Source organism: Megascapheus bottae, chromosome 2, assembly GCF_031878675.1.
Source record: "Megascapheus bottae isolate mThoBot1 chromosome 2, mThoBot2.hap1, whole genome shotgun sequence".
In the NCBI taxonomy this organism is placed as follows: Eukaryota; Metazoa; Chordata; class Mammalia; order Rodentia; family Geomyidae; genus Megascapheus; species Megascapheus bottae.
The window spans coordinates 57,094,810-57,110,269 of NC_143510.1; the positions used below are offsets into that span (position 1 = coordinate 57,094,810).

Here is a 15,460-nt window from a genome sequence, read left to right on the forward strand (position 1 = left end):
ACCACTGTAGCCTTTCTGGCAGAATCACGATGGCTGTAAGTACAAAGGTGGACAATACAGTGTCCTGTACATAAGCAACTGGTCTACAAGCAGAGGGAAACAGGATGTAGTTGCTAAGTCACAGCAAAACTTATAACATATCCTCTTAAAGAGAATGCTCATAAGTGAAATAAGTATCCATTCTAAAGAGCAGTATGAAGATTGGGGGGGCTTCGATATGTTGTTTATTCTTTTTACATTTATCTGTTGATAAAAGCAATACATGGAAACCATGGCTTTGAAGATACTGTACTATAGTTTTTACAATTCCATAGAAAATACCAAGAGACTGCTGATGAGGGACATAAATAATATAACACTAGTGATAATTATTACGATCATTATAGTAAAATACTCATTGAGCATTTCCTATTTAGCCAGAAACTGTGTTTAGCATTTTATACAATTTGAACCATTTAATCTTTGCACCATATGTATCCTAGATAAACTTCCTATTACTTTAGTTTTGCTGATAGAAAAGATATAAAAAGGTTGAGTATCTGTGCAAGGTCCCCCAGCACTAGGATAAGTAGCAGAGTGTAGCTTCCCTGTGTCTAGAATCTTTGATACTAACTACAAGGTAACCTTCTCCACACTAAGTTCTCTTATTTAATAGGCCTTGGCTATACGTTTTCACTTAAATAAAAGGTCTGAGCTGAAGATGGTGGCTCATGCCAGTAATCCCAGTACTTAAAGAGGTTGAGGCAGGAGGAGCTCAAGTTTGAAGTTAGCCTGGGATAAACAGCAAGATCTTGTCTCATAAATGAATGAATGAATAATTAATACATCAAAGGTCTAGAAAGTACACAAAGCAGTGTAGATATTCTTCAGTCTATTTCTTAACTACACTGAAAGCTAGAATAGTCAATTTGGAACTGACATAGTCTTTAAAATATTGTGATATTCAAGCTGAGAATCACAAAAACATGATTGAGGTAGTGAAAGAGAAAAAAGGAAGAGAGAAAGAAAGGGAAAGAGGGAGGGAGAAAAGATGAAAGAGAGAGAGAAAAGATGTAATGAAGAAAGGAAAGAAGGAAACACTGGCATAGAAGAAATAGGAGTGGAAGCAAATACAGAGATAAACTGGTGTGCGAAACCAATCTTTGCAGTCAAGGCTGGTGGGCCCGGGGTTCAGATTGTCCCCACACCATCATTTCCCCAGGGTACAGATTGTTCCCACACTGTCGTTTCAAAAGCCAGTGGTGCCACAGGAGAAAAGTGCAAGGGTCCAAGTGCTGGGAAGCCAGCACAGTGCAGTGCAGAGGGTCTGGGTGAAATTTGGGACAAGCAGCACCACTGCAGGCTTCTGTGCAGCTGAGCTCCCAGAGAAGCAATGGCCTTGCTTACTGCTAAGTCTCTCTATCTCCTCTCTTCCCTTTCTCTCACATTCTCTCTCCCTCCTTCCCTCTCTGTCTCTCTTCTCTCTTCCCACCTCCCCCTCACCTTTTTAAAAACATAGCTAAGTCTTGCAAGAAAATGAAGAGAGAGAGAGAGAGAGAGAGAGAAAGAGAGAGAGAGAGAGAGACAGACAGAGACAGAGAGAGACAGAGAGTGAGTCAGAGTCCATTGCGTGCTTGAAAATGCCTGAGTTTGGAGCCTTTTAAAAGGACTGATGGAAAAGGACTTTTTATGTTACTTAGAGACAAACATTGCTTGCCAAACACTAGGTAAAAAAATAATTCACAAGACTTGAGAGTTAGAAAGAATACAACAAAATACCACAAATTACCCGGTGAGCCACATCGTCATTGTAACCTATCTGGACACACACACACACACACTCATCTTCTGTAATGTGCCAACCTGAATTCAGCATATGCTGGCCAGATCCAATCTGGGAAGAATGTAAGTCTGGGGTCCTGCACCAGTATTTGGCATCAATGCTGACTAAAATGAGTTATGTTCCACACTGGAGTTCTGAAGCAGCTGAGAATGCAATCGGAGGAGTTCATAACACACAGTTTTTATACCAGCCCAAACTCATGCAGCACTTTCATTTCAAGCCTATTTACACTGAAATGCAAAATTTATTCCATGTTTCATAGTTCATTATGAGCTATGATACATGAAAGTGGCAAACTTTACAATTTGTAGCAGGAGCAATTGAATATACAATACAGGAGCAATAATATACTGGTCATCACTATTAATAGTTGCAATTTATTGAGTACTTTCTGTATAGCAATGAAGTGCCTGTATAAACGCTTCAAATAAACCCAGTCAGCAAGTAATCTTTCGTGACTTCCTATGAATTATATGCTTTCTTTCTTTGTTATGGAGTCTCTCCCATACCAAAATGCAAGCTCCAGAAGAGTAAAGGCTTTGTCTTCATTGTTAAATCTCTAGTTTCTAGAGCTGTGCCTGATATACAGTAGGTAAATATGTTTTGAACTGGATTAGTGCATCAGCTCACCTGTGCCCATACCATCCCTCCCACCACTACCTTTACTTCCTCCATTTCTCTCAGCTCCTCAACTGGAAAAGGCCCATTCCTGGCTGAAGGATATTGTACTGCATCTGTCAGAAGGTTTTTCTCAAGAAACTTGAATCTCTTCCTTCAGACATCCATTTAAGAACTGCTGGGATCCATTCTCTCCCTTCCCTCCCTGTCCCATCTAAAACTGGATCCATACCTGACCACTAACTTCCTTGTTTTATTTTTTTTCTGTAGTCTCAACACCATGCAATATACCCAGCATTTTACTTGTGTACCTTACTGATTATCATTTCATATTTCTCTGGAAGGGTAGTAGTTTTACTCATGGCTGTGTTCTCTGTGCCTATGACAGTATTTGGCACAAGGCAGGTACATAGTTGGTGAACAAATAAAGGAATGAGCTATGTGCCACATTCCTAAACCTCACAGCATCCATGAAGAGCAGACAACAGTTCTATCCACAAGTTGGAAGGCAGGTGTTTTCTGTAGGGTCAAGGGGCCAGCCTTTCCAGACTCCAGCAGATGTGGGGCTCATAACAGCCAGACAAATATTTGTTCAATCCTCTCCTATGGTGATATTTTATTCTATCTCTTTCTGGATCTTCATGTTGAAGCTCTTTACAAATGTGAAAAGAATTATACACATTTATCACAGATAAACTTCGGATGGGTTGACACCTAAGTTATCCATTATAAATGATCCATTCGTTGTAGCTATTTTAAAAACTCTACTAAAGATGACACCAGGAACAGGAAATAAAGCTGGGCACCAATGGCTCCTGCTGGTCTTCTTAGTTACTCAGGAGCCACCCAGACAAGAAAGTCTACGAGACTCTTACTGAGGTTAAGCTACACTTCACTTAGCTTTGGCCGACCCTCTTAGGCACTGAGGTCTTCTCAAAGCTTGTTAGTTCATCTTATTTGGTTTCACATCATTTGAAAATCAGATGATTTTGCCTGAGACTCTGTCTTGGTGTATACTGGAATGAGCCTTTGGGTCTTTAACTACTGTGGTCTCTTCTGACGTTAATCTGCTCTTCTATCCTCTCCTGAGGCCAGGGATAGAAAAGGTCACTAACCTGACCACAATAACCTCACATCTGCATTAAATGCAAATATTTCATTTCTACAAATTCTATGAGACTTCTCATCCTTGCCTCCCAGTGGGCTAAAAAAAAAGGGAAGGGGCTAAAATCATAGACTGGTTGAGAGGAGAAACTAGGAACGCAACTTTGTCTTCTCAGGGGCCCAACCATAAGACACAGTCTACTGACTGAGGCATCTCTGACTCATTCCAAATAAGGGACTCTTGGCTCCGTGTAGGGTTGCACACTAGCAAGCGGAGGTTGAGACAGGAGGTGGATCATCTAAGAATTCTCACCTGACTCCTACTTTCGAGATGAACAGGATCCGTGTTCCAGAAAGCAGCCTGATAAAAAGGGATCAGCAGGACTGAGATGTGGGCAGGGCCCTTCACCCCAGGCAGCCATGTGGTGGGAGGGAAGAGGAACTGTGGTCACAGCGACTTCCCTGCATGTCTTGTCTTGCTGCAACATCCATCGAGTCCAAGACTGGTGGTGTTGCCCTAAGTCTGATGCCTCAGCCCTCAGCCCAGGAAGAGTCATCATTATTAAACCCCAAGGATGCACTGCCTCCTTCCTAGCTTTCCCAGATGTCCAGGGATAGACTTTAGAGGAGGGACTCTAAACCTTGAGCATGTATCCACTCATCAAGAGGACCAACACAGACCACTGTCCTCCCATCTCTATGTTTTTGCTTCAAGAAGTCTGGGACAGAGACATAGAATTTGCTCTTTTACATAAGTCCTCAGGTGTTGCTGCTGGGGACCCTAGGTAGATGACTACACAGTTAGAGCAAAGGATATCATGAAAATGTTAAAAAAAAATATCCGGGGCAGGGGAATGGCAAGGAGGAATTCCACAGAGAGAATCTGCAGATACCCACTGTGATAGATGGTGAAAAGCTTGACAAGAAAAGCATTGTTTTGCGCTATCCTTTCGTCTTGATGTCTCTAAAGTATTTGTGGTTTTTTTTTTTTTTGCTAATCTTTTCTACAGTTTAGGCATAGCTAAGGGATTATGTAAAAGATACACTGAACAGTACAGATTAGGGGTATACAGATATACAGGAGTATACAATACAGATTAGAAATATTCTGGAATAGCAATTCAGCTTCTCATAGTGGAGAATAGTCATTTATCTTGGTTTCTTAGTGTGCTATTTTTCAGATCAAAGAAAGTGAGAGGTGTTGTGAATTAAGTGCAGTCAACAGAAGAAGATCAAATATACTTCTGAACTCAGAGGAATGCTCCTATTAAAGAGGCAGTTCCCTAGCAGGTGTGGGTAGATGAACCACTTAGAAGCAATGAATAAGGAGCTTTAGGAAGGTCCTGTACTAGCCACTGGTGAAATCTACCAACATAAAAAGGAATGAACAGTTCTTTACATTCCCTGGGGATGGTGGCAGTTACATAATGTTTCATTATCTTTCTACCAGGGAAGGGGAGAAGCCTAAGAGAGAAGACACCACAGATGTGTAATTGGTTTTGAATTGAGAAATGTAAGTCTTGTTTAATTTCTAACTTCTATCCTCAAGAAAATTCAGACTTGTCATAGGAATTCACCTCTGATCTAATATAGAGAGCTTTAACAGAAATGGGATAATTGTGAAAAGCTAAAAATGAGCTAGGAGAAGTGAAAGAACATCAACTTGGCTGAACTCACAGATTTCATCTATACAATTCATGGATGTTTTGCTCACTCTTTCTGTACAGAGCTAATTAATGAACATATCAGACCCCTGGGCCTTTCCCAGGAGGATTTAAAGCATGTAAAGGGAATGTTGTGTCCATGGTAGTAACCATTTACACAACAGACACCTGGAAAGCCCAGAAGAGGTTGTTATCATTACCTACTGATTATCACCAATATGAACACACAACATTTAAAATGGACTCAAAACTCTGAGGCCCTCAGAAGAACAGGCAGCTCTGACTTTGGGAAAACATCTTTTTCTGTATTATAAATGTATGATCTGGGTCACTCAAAGCTCCTTTGTGTGTGTGTATATATATACATATTCTTCTGAATTTTTTAAAATCTATCCACAATACATTTTAGGGAAACTCCACAATGCTATTGATTCTAAAGTGTGCCATTATTTTATATATAAATAAATAGAAGGTAAAAGGTCAGAAGTTGTTGATTTTGAGATGTTCCAATGAGAAAAGCAACCAGGCCTACTCTGTCTGGCATGGATAGGAAAGCTCAAGGTACAGAGCAGAGGACACTGTGCTTTGACTATCAGTCCTGGGCCCCTTAGCAGCTGGGAAGCTTAGGCAAACTATTTCACCCTACCATGCCTCTGTTTATTTTTTGTAAATTCCACTTACCTGAAATTATTAATAATGCCAACTGTTCACTATGTTACTGAATTGATTCTTTATATTATCTAGTATGTGCCTGGTACTTATTGGCTAACACCATTGCTATAATTCTGGTAATACTGGAATTAAGAAGTTCACTTGGTTTCCATTGCCAAACCTTAAGACATTTTCTTAAAGTGGTAATGGCTTCACTTCTCATTGCCTTAACTCTTGAGAAATAAAGTGAGAGGAAATTAAATGAAATCATCTTCTAAAATGGAGTCAAAGCACCTTCCTAAACTGAACAACTGTATAGCCCTAAGGAGCTGATGACTCAAACACCATGGGTCAAAGTTTGCTTTGTGTGCCATTTGCACACCACTGGTTCATTTTTGCTTAAAGTGAAACTCTGCCTACCACCTGCTTCTTTGCTAGATCCCTAGGTGTTGAGCTGGCTGCCTCTGTGGGGAAGAATAAAGTAAGTGGGGAAAACCATGCCATTACTACATGTGCCTCAGTGGCAAGGGGAGCTCAGCTGAGAAGGAAGGAAACTGTGTCCTCAGTGGTGGGCCAGACCACAGCAAATCAGACATGCACACTGCAGATGATCCTTCACAGAGGATGGGCTCTGACTCATTGACTGCTGAGCCCCAAGCACTGGGCAGTATTTCCTGAAGACAACTCCTCAGTTTACAAATACCAATTAGATGACTTACAACTAAGTGTCTTAGAATGTAGTTTCTGACCATTGGCAGCTTCCCAATCAAACCATGGGCAAAGCTTCTTTTTTCCCTCGAGTATGAATAATGGGTTAAGGAACAAACAGCGAAGATTTACATTAATTCTCAAAAATGTTAAGATTTAGCTGGGTGTGGGTGGCTCACACATGTAATCCCAGCTACTCAGGATGCTGAGATGTGGATCATGGTTCAAAGCCTGCCAGGACAGGAAAAGTTGGTAAGATTCTTCTTCTAATCATCTACAAAACAAATGGTAGAACAGTAGCCTTGAGTACAAAAATCTCAGGGACAGGGCCCAGACCACAAGTTCAAGCCCCAGAACTGGCACACACAAAAAGTTAAGACTTAAAGTAAACATAAGACAGCTAATAGCTAGCAATAAAAAGAAAGAAAAATTAGCTCTTAATTAATCAGGGCACTGTTGCCAGGATCTTCTACCAGCCCATCATTTCCTTAAACTAAGCCTTTGGGTTCCTGACTTCTTGTGGTTAATTTAGTTGTTCTTTCTTGGAAATAATGGGACACTTTTTTTTTTTTTTTTTTTTTTTTTTTTTGCCAGTCCCAGACTTGAGCTCAGGGCCTAAGCACTGTTGTTTTATTTTATTTATTTATTTATTTATTTATTTATTTATTTATTTATTTATCTATATTTTTGCCAGTCCTGGGGCTTGAACGCAGAGCTTGAGCACCACACTTGGTCTTTTTCCTCAAGGCTTGCTTGCGTTCTGCCCCTTGAGCCACAGCACCACTCCTGGCTTTTCTATGTATGTGGTACCAAGGAATCAAACCTGGATATTCGTGCATGCTAGGCAAGCACTCTGCCACGAGGCCAAACTCCGGGCTGTCATTTTATTTGTGCTGGTCCTGGGGTTTGAACTCAGGCCTGGGCACTGTTCCTAAGCATTTTTTTGCTCAAGACTAGTGCTCTATCACTTCAGCTACAGCTTTACTTCCATCGTTTTGGTGGTTAATTAGAGATAAAGGTCTCTTGAACATTCCTGCCCAAGCTTGCTTTGAACTGCAGTCCTCAGTAGCTAGAATGACAGACAGGCTTGAGCTACCAGCACCCAGATCCAAGATAATCTTTAGGACACTAGAAATTTTAGAAGTTTTCTAGTCTGACACTATCATCTTTAGATATAAGGAAATCAAAGTTGGTCTGGAAATCAGTACCCTAGGAATAAAGTAGCAAGAGCCCAGAAGGAGAATGGCAGGCTTCTGCACAGGGCACTGGAGCTTTTGGGATAAGAACCCTGGCTAGACAGGTGGCTCTGTTAAGGCGCTTGGTAGAACTTTGTAGGAAAAAAAAAAGTTTAAAAATGAGGAAAAGGAATGAGGAGGAATCCAGCCTTGATAAAGGCTCCAGCCTAAAAATATTGCAGGCAGGGAGGTGGAGCTAACTTCTGAGTCTGAGGTCATCTGGTGAGAGGGGCTTCCCCTGGGCAGCCTTTGATCCGGAAGCACTCAGTCACTTCCCTCAGATAAGCTAGGTTCTCACTCTAGGGCAGAGAGTTAGTCGGAGGCAAGAGGTGAATGTGAGCATGGCAAGTGAATCATCCACCCAGTTTTTCTCAGTCAATTAGCCACCCGTCTGTCTCCCAACAAGCTTGTGATCTAGAACTGAACAAGAGGCTGAGGTCTTGCCCTACCATATATGATTAAAAGTTCCCAATTCTTGCCTAGAAGCTGCTACATCCCTGGGGCAGGCAGAGAAGGAAAGACAATGAAACAGCAAGTGTGCTGGTTACTTTCCATTGGCCTCATTTCGGAGATGCAGTCTTGGCTGTGTTTATACTTGGACACAGGCTAACCTCCACGAAGTGGGAAGGGTGAGAAGAAAGGAAGCAGAGTCCTTCCTCAATTCTTGCTGCTACTCCTGCCCAGTGGCCCCTCACTAGTAGTTCTCCATCATGAGAACTACTTCACCTAGTGGGGCTAGCTCCTTCCTGGGGCCACCTCACTTTGGCAGTTCCCCTTTACTTCATTCACTGCTGACAAACCTGAGCTAAAATACATCTTACAATCTTACACCAGATCCTGACCCAACATTGAAGAATACAATAAGCATAGAATCTTCTTTTTTTTCAATTGGTTGTGTGGCTTGAACTCTGGGCCTGGGTGCTGTCCCTGAGCTCTTCAGCTCAAGGGTAGAGCTCTACTACTTAAGACATAGTGCCACTTCTGGTTTTCTGGTGGTTAATTGGAGATAAGAGTCTCATGGACTTTAGTGCCGGGGCTAGCTTTGAACTGTGATCCTCAGAGCCTCCTGAGTAGCTAGGATTACAGGCTTGAGCCACCAGTGCCCAGCTAAGCATAGCATTTTATTTACATTTTCTCTCTTTTTTTTTTTTTTTTTTGGTTTTCTTTTCTTTTAATTTACTGTGTGAAGTTCTTTCTTTTTTTAAAAAAAATTATTGTCGGAGTAATGTATGGAGGGGTTTTAGTTAATTTGCCAGGTAGTAGGTGCATTACTTCTCACATATTGATACCCCTTCTCATGTTTTTGTCACTACTTCCCTCCCCCTATACATTTTCCTTTACATTAAGACCTGAGATACTTTGCATGTAAAATTGAAATTCGACACATAGAGACCTTGAGAAGACAAGTCATCATCAAGTTCCTAGAGCTGCCTTGGCACTGTGCTCTGCTCTGTGCTCCGGAGCCCTCAGGAGGAAAGGGCGCTTTACCAGGAGGAAGGAAGGCGAGTTCCTCAGGCTACATCTCTTTGTAAATGGAAAGCAAGTTAGGGTGAATTTCTTGATTGCTTCAAACAGGGAAGCCTTTCAGAAGAAGCAACAAAATGAGCTGGTGCCAGAGAAGGACAGGGTGGGGGGCATCAGGAGGGAGGGTTACCAGCATTGCAGCCCTCACTGGATGAGCCCTGTCTGTCCTTGTGTCCTAGAGTTTTGTTTCTTACAGAACAGTCAGTCTTTAGGAAAAGATCCGACTATACAGACAGTTTTTTTGTTACTCAGGTACGTAATATGTAGTAGAACACTTTTTCATAAAGTCTGTAATTTAAAAATTCCCCACACCAAAAGTGAAAAAGATTCATTTATTTAAAAGCTAAATTAAATTAATATCAGCTTATCTTATTCCCTAGCAATGCTGGATAGAGTTTCACTGTGATCTCTGGATCACAGTTCTTTTTTAGCTGGACCCCAGAAGCCTTGAAGGGTATTTTTACAAAAGAGGAGCTGAGAGTATAAAATCACTGTGGGAAGGGCAGCGAGGTGTACCTGCAAATCCCATCCCATCACTCTCCCATATTCTGCCTTTACTAAGCGTTCATTGAAAAGCAGACTCTGAAGCCAAAAATACATTTGGGTATTACTATAAACAAGTGCTACTATAAACAAGTAAAAGACTGCCTTTATCTTTTAATATCAAGTTGATTGTTTTAATTGCATTTTTATTAGTGATAGAAGGATTATACCTCTCAGTATCTAACCCCAAGCAGAATTACTTTATTTATAGTGATTTGATTTTTAAAGATAAGGTAAATATTATCAGAAGGCATCAGGTAGCTAGTTTGCTTACCTGCTGTCTCCAGCATTCGCCACATACAGCTTCCCCAAAAGACAAACCACAATGAGGGCTGTGCAGCCACCAGATATATTATATGAATTTCTTTCTCGTTCTATTTGTAGATCCTGGAGAAAAAAGAGAACAAGTGTTTAGTTGTATAGGAATTTGTATTAAAGGCTTTCTCACTGTACTTCCTCAACACCCATCTATTCCATGAGGACAAGGAAATCCTTTACTTGCTTTCCTACCACCCAACAAGCATTTCCAGAGATGACTCACTGCAGAACTGCTAGATGATAGACCATTTGTATAGACAGGAAACAAAGGATAACAAACAGACACAACAGACAAAATGCAGAAGAATAAAATGTGAATCACATTCAATGAACATTATAGCTTACAGACTATTTAGTCTTTGTATGGACTATCTGAGCTGCCATGAAGAATACTAGAGAGGCTAAACATACCAAGTATTTGAATCTGATCAATGTTTTTAACTTCAGAGTCTCTAATACGCGGTTTCTTTTTTGGCTAGATAAAACGAGATGATTTGAAGTAATGTTTGCTGTTAAACACAGGCAGGAGTCAAAACTGTATTCATCTATCTCTGACTTAACTTTTCTGCTTTCTAGACTCACTGGTTCACAATGAAAACATATTTCTAATGATAACCAAGATCTATTCAGTACTTTCCCTACATTGGACAGTATGCTAAGCATTGTGAGTTCAGAATCTCATTATAGCCTTAGGACCATCATCAGTAATTTCATTGTCCAGATGCACGGGAATGGGTAGGGGCTGCCCATATGTATCTGGCTAGAGATTGGACTCCAACCTGGTTCTTGCTCCTTTAAACCCTACATCACTTTGTTAACTACTGGAGCATCTTCAAGAAAATTATAAACAGACCAACACTTCGATAGATGGTTGTACAAATCAAGACAAATGCCTTGGCAAAAATTCTGTTAGTAACATAACCAAGAATTCTGTGTCCGTAGAAAAATACAAATTAAATAGAAAAACATTGATTGTCAACATTGATTATTGGAGCAAAAGGAAAGAGAATGAGGATAAAAGAAAAGAGGAAAAATGGTACTCTGTTCTTACAATGTTGTTTGTCAGTTTTATTCCTGAGTATTTTTCTGAGTCTTAAAACATCACTGAGTTAGAACCGAGACACTTCCACCAGCCTCCTCGTGTAGCAAGGGAAGAGAACTCAGGTTAGCATTTTACTAGCCAGTGCTATACTCCTAGGGTCACAGATGGTGATATAAAGACAGATACATCATCAACATAAACCTTTGAATAGAAGCATCTAAGATGAGGGACAGGCTGGAGTAGCAAACTAGTTAAGAAGTAAGAGAAAAAACATACAGAAACAGCACAGAAACCACACACTAGAATGAGAAATCACACTGGGGAAGGGGAAGGAGAGCTGAGGAGAAAGAGCAGGGAACAAGGATGTGTACAGGTTATGATCATCTAAGGGCAAGGAAGAAAATATTCCAGTAAAGGAAAGGAGGGCAGCATGGAAAGCTGCAGAGGGGCTGAGCCACGAGGATGATATTCACAGGACTGCGTCAGATAGTACACAGTTACTAGAACTTGCAATAAACTAGCCTTCTTAGACAATGGTTGTGAGGATTGAATTAGATAAACATGGAGCCGGGCTTTAGCAGGCCAGATGGATCCTTCTCACAGTCTAGAAGCATCACAACTGAGAGCAGTGTCTTTTCTCACTCATTTTAGACTCTGAACATTGACAATGAGTCAAGTAAATGGCAGTTTAATATGTGTCTGTTACATGGACAAATGAAGAAGTGACAAAATATTCGGGTTTTGAAATTTTCTTCCCATCATTTCATCTGTGTGCTATTATGAGGAACAGATTCTACAATTCATAAATGAAAAGCTTACCAAGAAAATGCTCACAGAAATGCTAACTAAGCCTTAGCCCTTGCTTCAGTCACATGCAATCCATGGGCAAAAATGAATGGTTACCAGACACTACACAAGGAGGGCCAGAGGCTGAGGGTAAAAGGCTAGGAGGGGCAAATATTTTCTCACTGACATAAAAGGGGAAAAGGAAAACATCTAGGTATCAGAATTCTTTTTGCTTCACTTCCAAAATATATAAATAGGACCAATAAATCTTTTATAGGTAGATTTTTTTCATTTAAATGACTTCTACAAAGTTGACAATATAATATGTGTACATTTACTAGTCAATATAGAATAGTCTATAAGTCCACATTCCAAATTATTGTTTTCAAACCTACTGGAAGGAACTGTGATAGGTACAGAAAGTATCATTTCACGACTATAATAAACATTTGTTTGTGCACCTAAAGTTTGGATGGGAGACATCTGTTAACAATTCCTTGAGTATCCAAGTACTTTCATGCTGCATATAGACTAAAGTCTATACAGTTTCTTTGGCATTCAGATAGGCAAGTTTATTTCATATCACAGTGAATAGGAGGAAGGCTTTCTTACCAGGCCTTCTAACACAAGAATGTCTGATTTTAAAATTATTTAATTCTTAGAGGAAAAAAACAACAACAACAAGGCATGGTATTCAACACCAAGGTTTTATTAGGGCATTTCACATTTCCTTTGTATGTTAGGGGATCATTCCAGTCAGTTAATTGTTAGTGCCTTATTAAATTATATTAATGGTGTGACTCAAGTACTATGTTTTTTTTTTTAACTTGATTTCATTCTTTTTCTTTCCTCTTTTTCTACATTCAGTTGCATTCTCTTTGTTGCTTCCTCTGAATAAGGAATATGAAATTTGGCAGAATTTCCTCATAAAGAGTGGACTGAATGAAGTCTTCACTACCTTTTCACTGGAAAAAGTGCTAATCTGTACATGCTCTCACTGGCCTTTTCCACATCTGTGAGGAAATATGCATGTGCAAACACACGCAGGTTCATTGCAAGTGTGCTCTTTGAGATCTCGGGAACAAGTATAGAAAAGATGTGTTTCTGCAGACTCTATGTCCCCGAAGAATTCACTGGCATTAAAACATACTCTTCTATTTCTTCTAAAACTGTGTGTAACTAGAACAGATTCTAAAAATAATTGCTTCCCTTCCCTCCTCCTTAAAAGCCAAAATAGCACATTTATTTTTTTTTTACATACACCACCTACTCCTCTTTAAAAGATGTTTAGAAAAATCTCAGTACTGAAAGGAACATTAAAGGACCATCTGGATGGTTCTTTTACTATCAGATTAAACATGATAAATGCAGTCAATAAAGATGTATTTACCATTGAATTAACTGCCTTTTCCCCTCAAACCCTCAATCTCTCAAATGAGCTTAAGCTTTTTACACAGTATTTTTTAAAGCCCTTAGGTTCATTTTCCCCCTGAAATCAGGGAGTGCAACAATGAGAAAAATTGTCTACTGCTTTGGGCTAAGCAATAGCTTATGGAATATTTCCATTTTAAACTGTCAATAAATTCCAACCCAAAAGTCTAGAATAATTTACTAGCAAAACATATTGAGACACTATTAACCTTTTCAAGTATGATCCACTAGATCATTAAAAGACTCATAAAATTCCTTTCACAAGATAACTGATTTATCTACTCAATCAAGTGGTCTGAAGACTTTGAAAGGTAACTTTCTACTTGCCAGGATTAATCTGCTCAGCAGGACTGTGTAGGTATGAAATTTAAGCTAGGTTTACCTCTAAGTCACAAAACATATCCACTTTTCAAGACTTGGGATGTGAGTTTCAACTTTTTTGTTGCAAGGAATGGGAACAGAAAAGAAATATATGTGATTGAAATGAGACTGATTCAATTGGAAAGAACTGCAAGAAAAAAATAATATTCTACCCAGAATTAAAAAATCTCACTGATGATGCAATCTCAGGGTCAGATTTTGTCTCCAACCAATTTTCAATTAGAAAAATAAAAAATGCCTTATCAGTCAGCAAAAGAAAATGTTGGATAGTTTCAATAAATCCTGTTGGTCAAAACATGGTTCTGAAAACACTGCTAATAGTGTCAGTTACTGCATGGGTTTAGTATCCAGGTCTCATCCAGGTTTATTCTCAGAACAAGGCCATCTGTCAGCCCAGCAGAGCAGAGGGTTGTGGGGGTGAGAGTGGATTGACAAACACTGCCATCTGCTGGCTATTATGGAAATTACATGCTCATGCCTTTCTGAAGGAACTTTGCTTCCTGTTCTAACTAAAACAAAGACAAATCACTTACAGATAGATGTCTGTCCTCCAGATGTGGTGGTACAGGCTTGTAATCCTATCATTCTGGAGACTCACATAGGAGGATTTCAAATTACAGGACAGCTTAGGCTAGGGAGACTTTGTCTCAAAAAAACGAAGTACAAGTTTTTGACTTATGCTAATTTTTAGCAAATGCTCAGATTTATAAACTAGAATAAGCTTTGCCTTTGCAGTGCCAATTTGGTCAAATTGTTACTTTTCTTTTTTCTCTCCTTCTCTTTTCCTTCCCTCTCTCCCTCCCTCCCTTCTGGATGGCTATGTCCAGAATGCAAAGCCTGTATGTGTATTATAGACTAAAAGCCTCAGCAATGGAATTGGCTACCTCCATGAGTCAGAAATATTTCTATTCAACCATTCTTTTGGAAGCATGCAGAAATAGTGAGATCTGAAACTGCAGCTCCAAAGACCTTTTTCATCCAGGATCAAGAGAACAAACTAAATGTAACAAATGACAAAGCTTGGCTGCTTAAGCCAAGCATTGTTACAAAGCATTGTTGGGAAGGAGAGTTAAAAACATGAAGAAATAGCTGGGTGCTGCTGGCTCACACCTATAATCCTAGCTACTCCAAGAGGCTGGGATATGAGCATCGTGGTTCAAAGCTAGCCAGGGCACTAAAGTCCATGAGACTCTTATCTCAAGCACCATAAAACCAGAAGTGGTGCTGTGGCTCAAGTGGTAGAATACTGGCTAGAGCTGAAGAGCTCAGGGACAGTGTCCATGCCCAGGGTTCAAGCACCATGACCAACCAACCAACCAACCAACCAAGAAACACATGAAGAAGTATAAGTGATTGCCTAATGAAATCTGGGGATCAAGTTTTAGAATAACACATATAGATCTGTAGTCTAGCTCTGCCACGGTCTGCTACCTGTGATTTTGAACAAGCTACTGAACTTTCCATATTGTTACTTTTCCTCTGAGATATGATTTACTTTTGTTTTAGCAATGCTTGTCAAAGCACCAGTTCATAAATAATAGCTATTACTATCAACATATGCCAACCACTAATTCCAAGATGCTTAAGATCATAAGAGTGGTCCATACTTGAATTTGCTCTTTCAAAAATAATT

At 39.9% G+C, this 15,460-nt stretch overlaps 1 protein-coding gene across 7 annotated transcripts in view; it reads right to left on the reverse strand.

The window, feature by feature from the left end:
- Ppm1h (protein phosphatase, Mg2+/Mn2+ dependent 1H) overlaps nucleotides 1-15,460 on the reverse strand; it is a 199,276-nt gene that overhangs the window by 92,771 nt on the left and 91,045 nt on the right. For all 7 annotated transcript variants that reach the window (XM_090327879.1, XM_090327900.1, XM_090327884.1 and 4 more), the window contains one exon: nucleotides 10,144-10,256. In XM_090327879.1, the coding sequence (XP_090184005.1) occupies nucleotides 10,144-10,256 (113 nt within the window). The remainder of the gene's footprint in view (nucleotides 1-10,143; nucleotides 10,257-15,460) is intronic.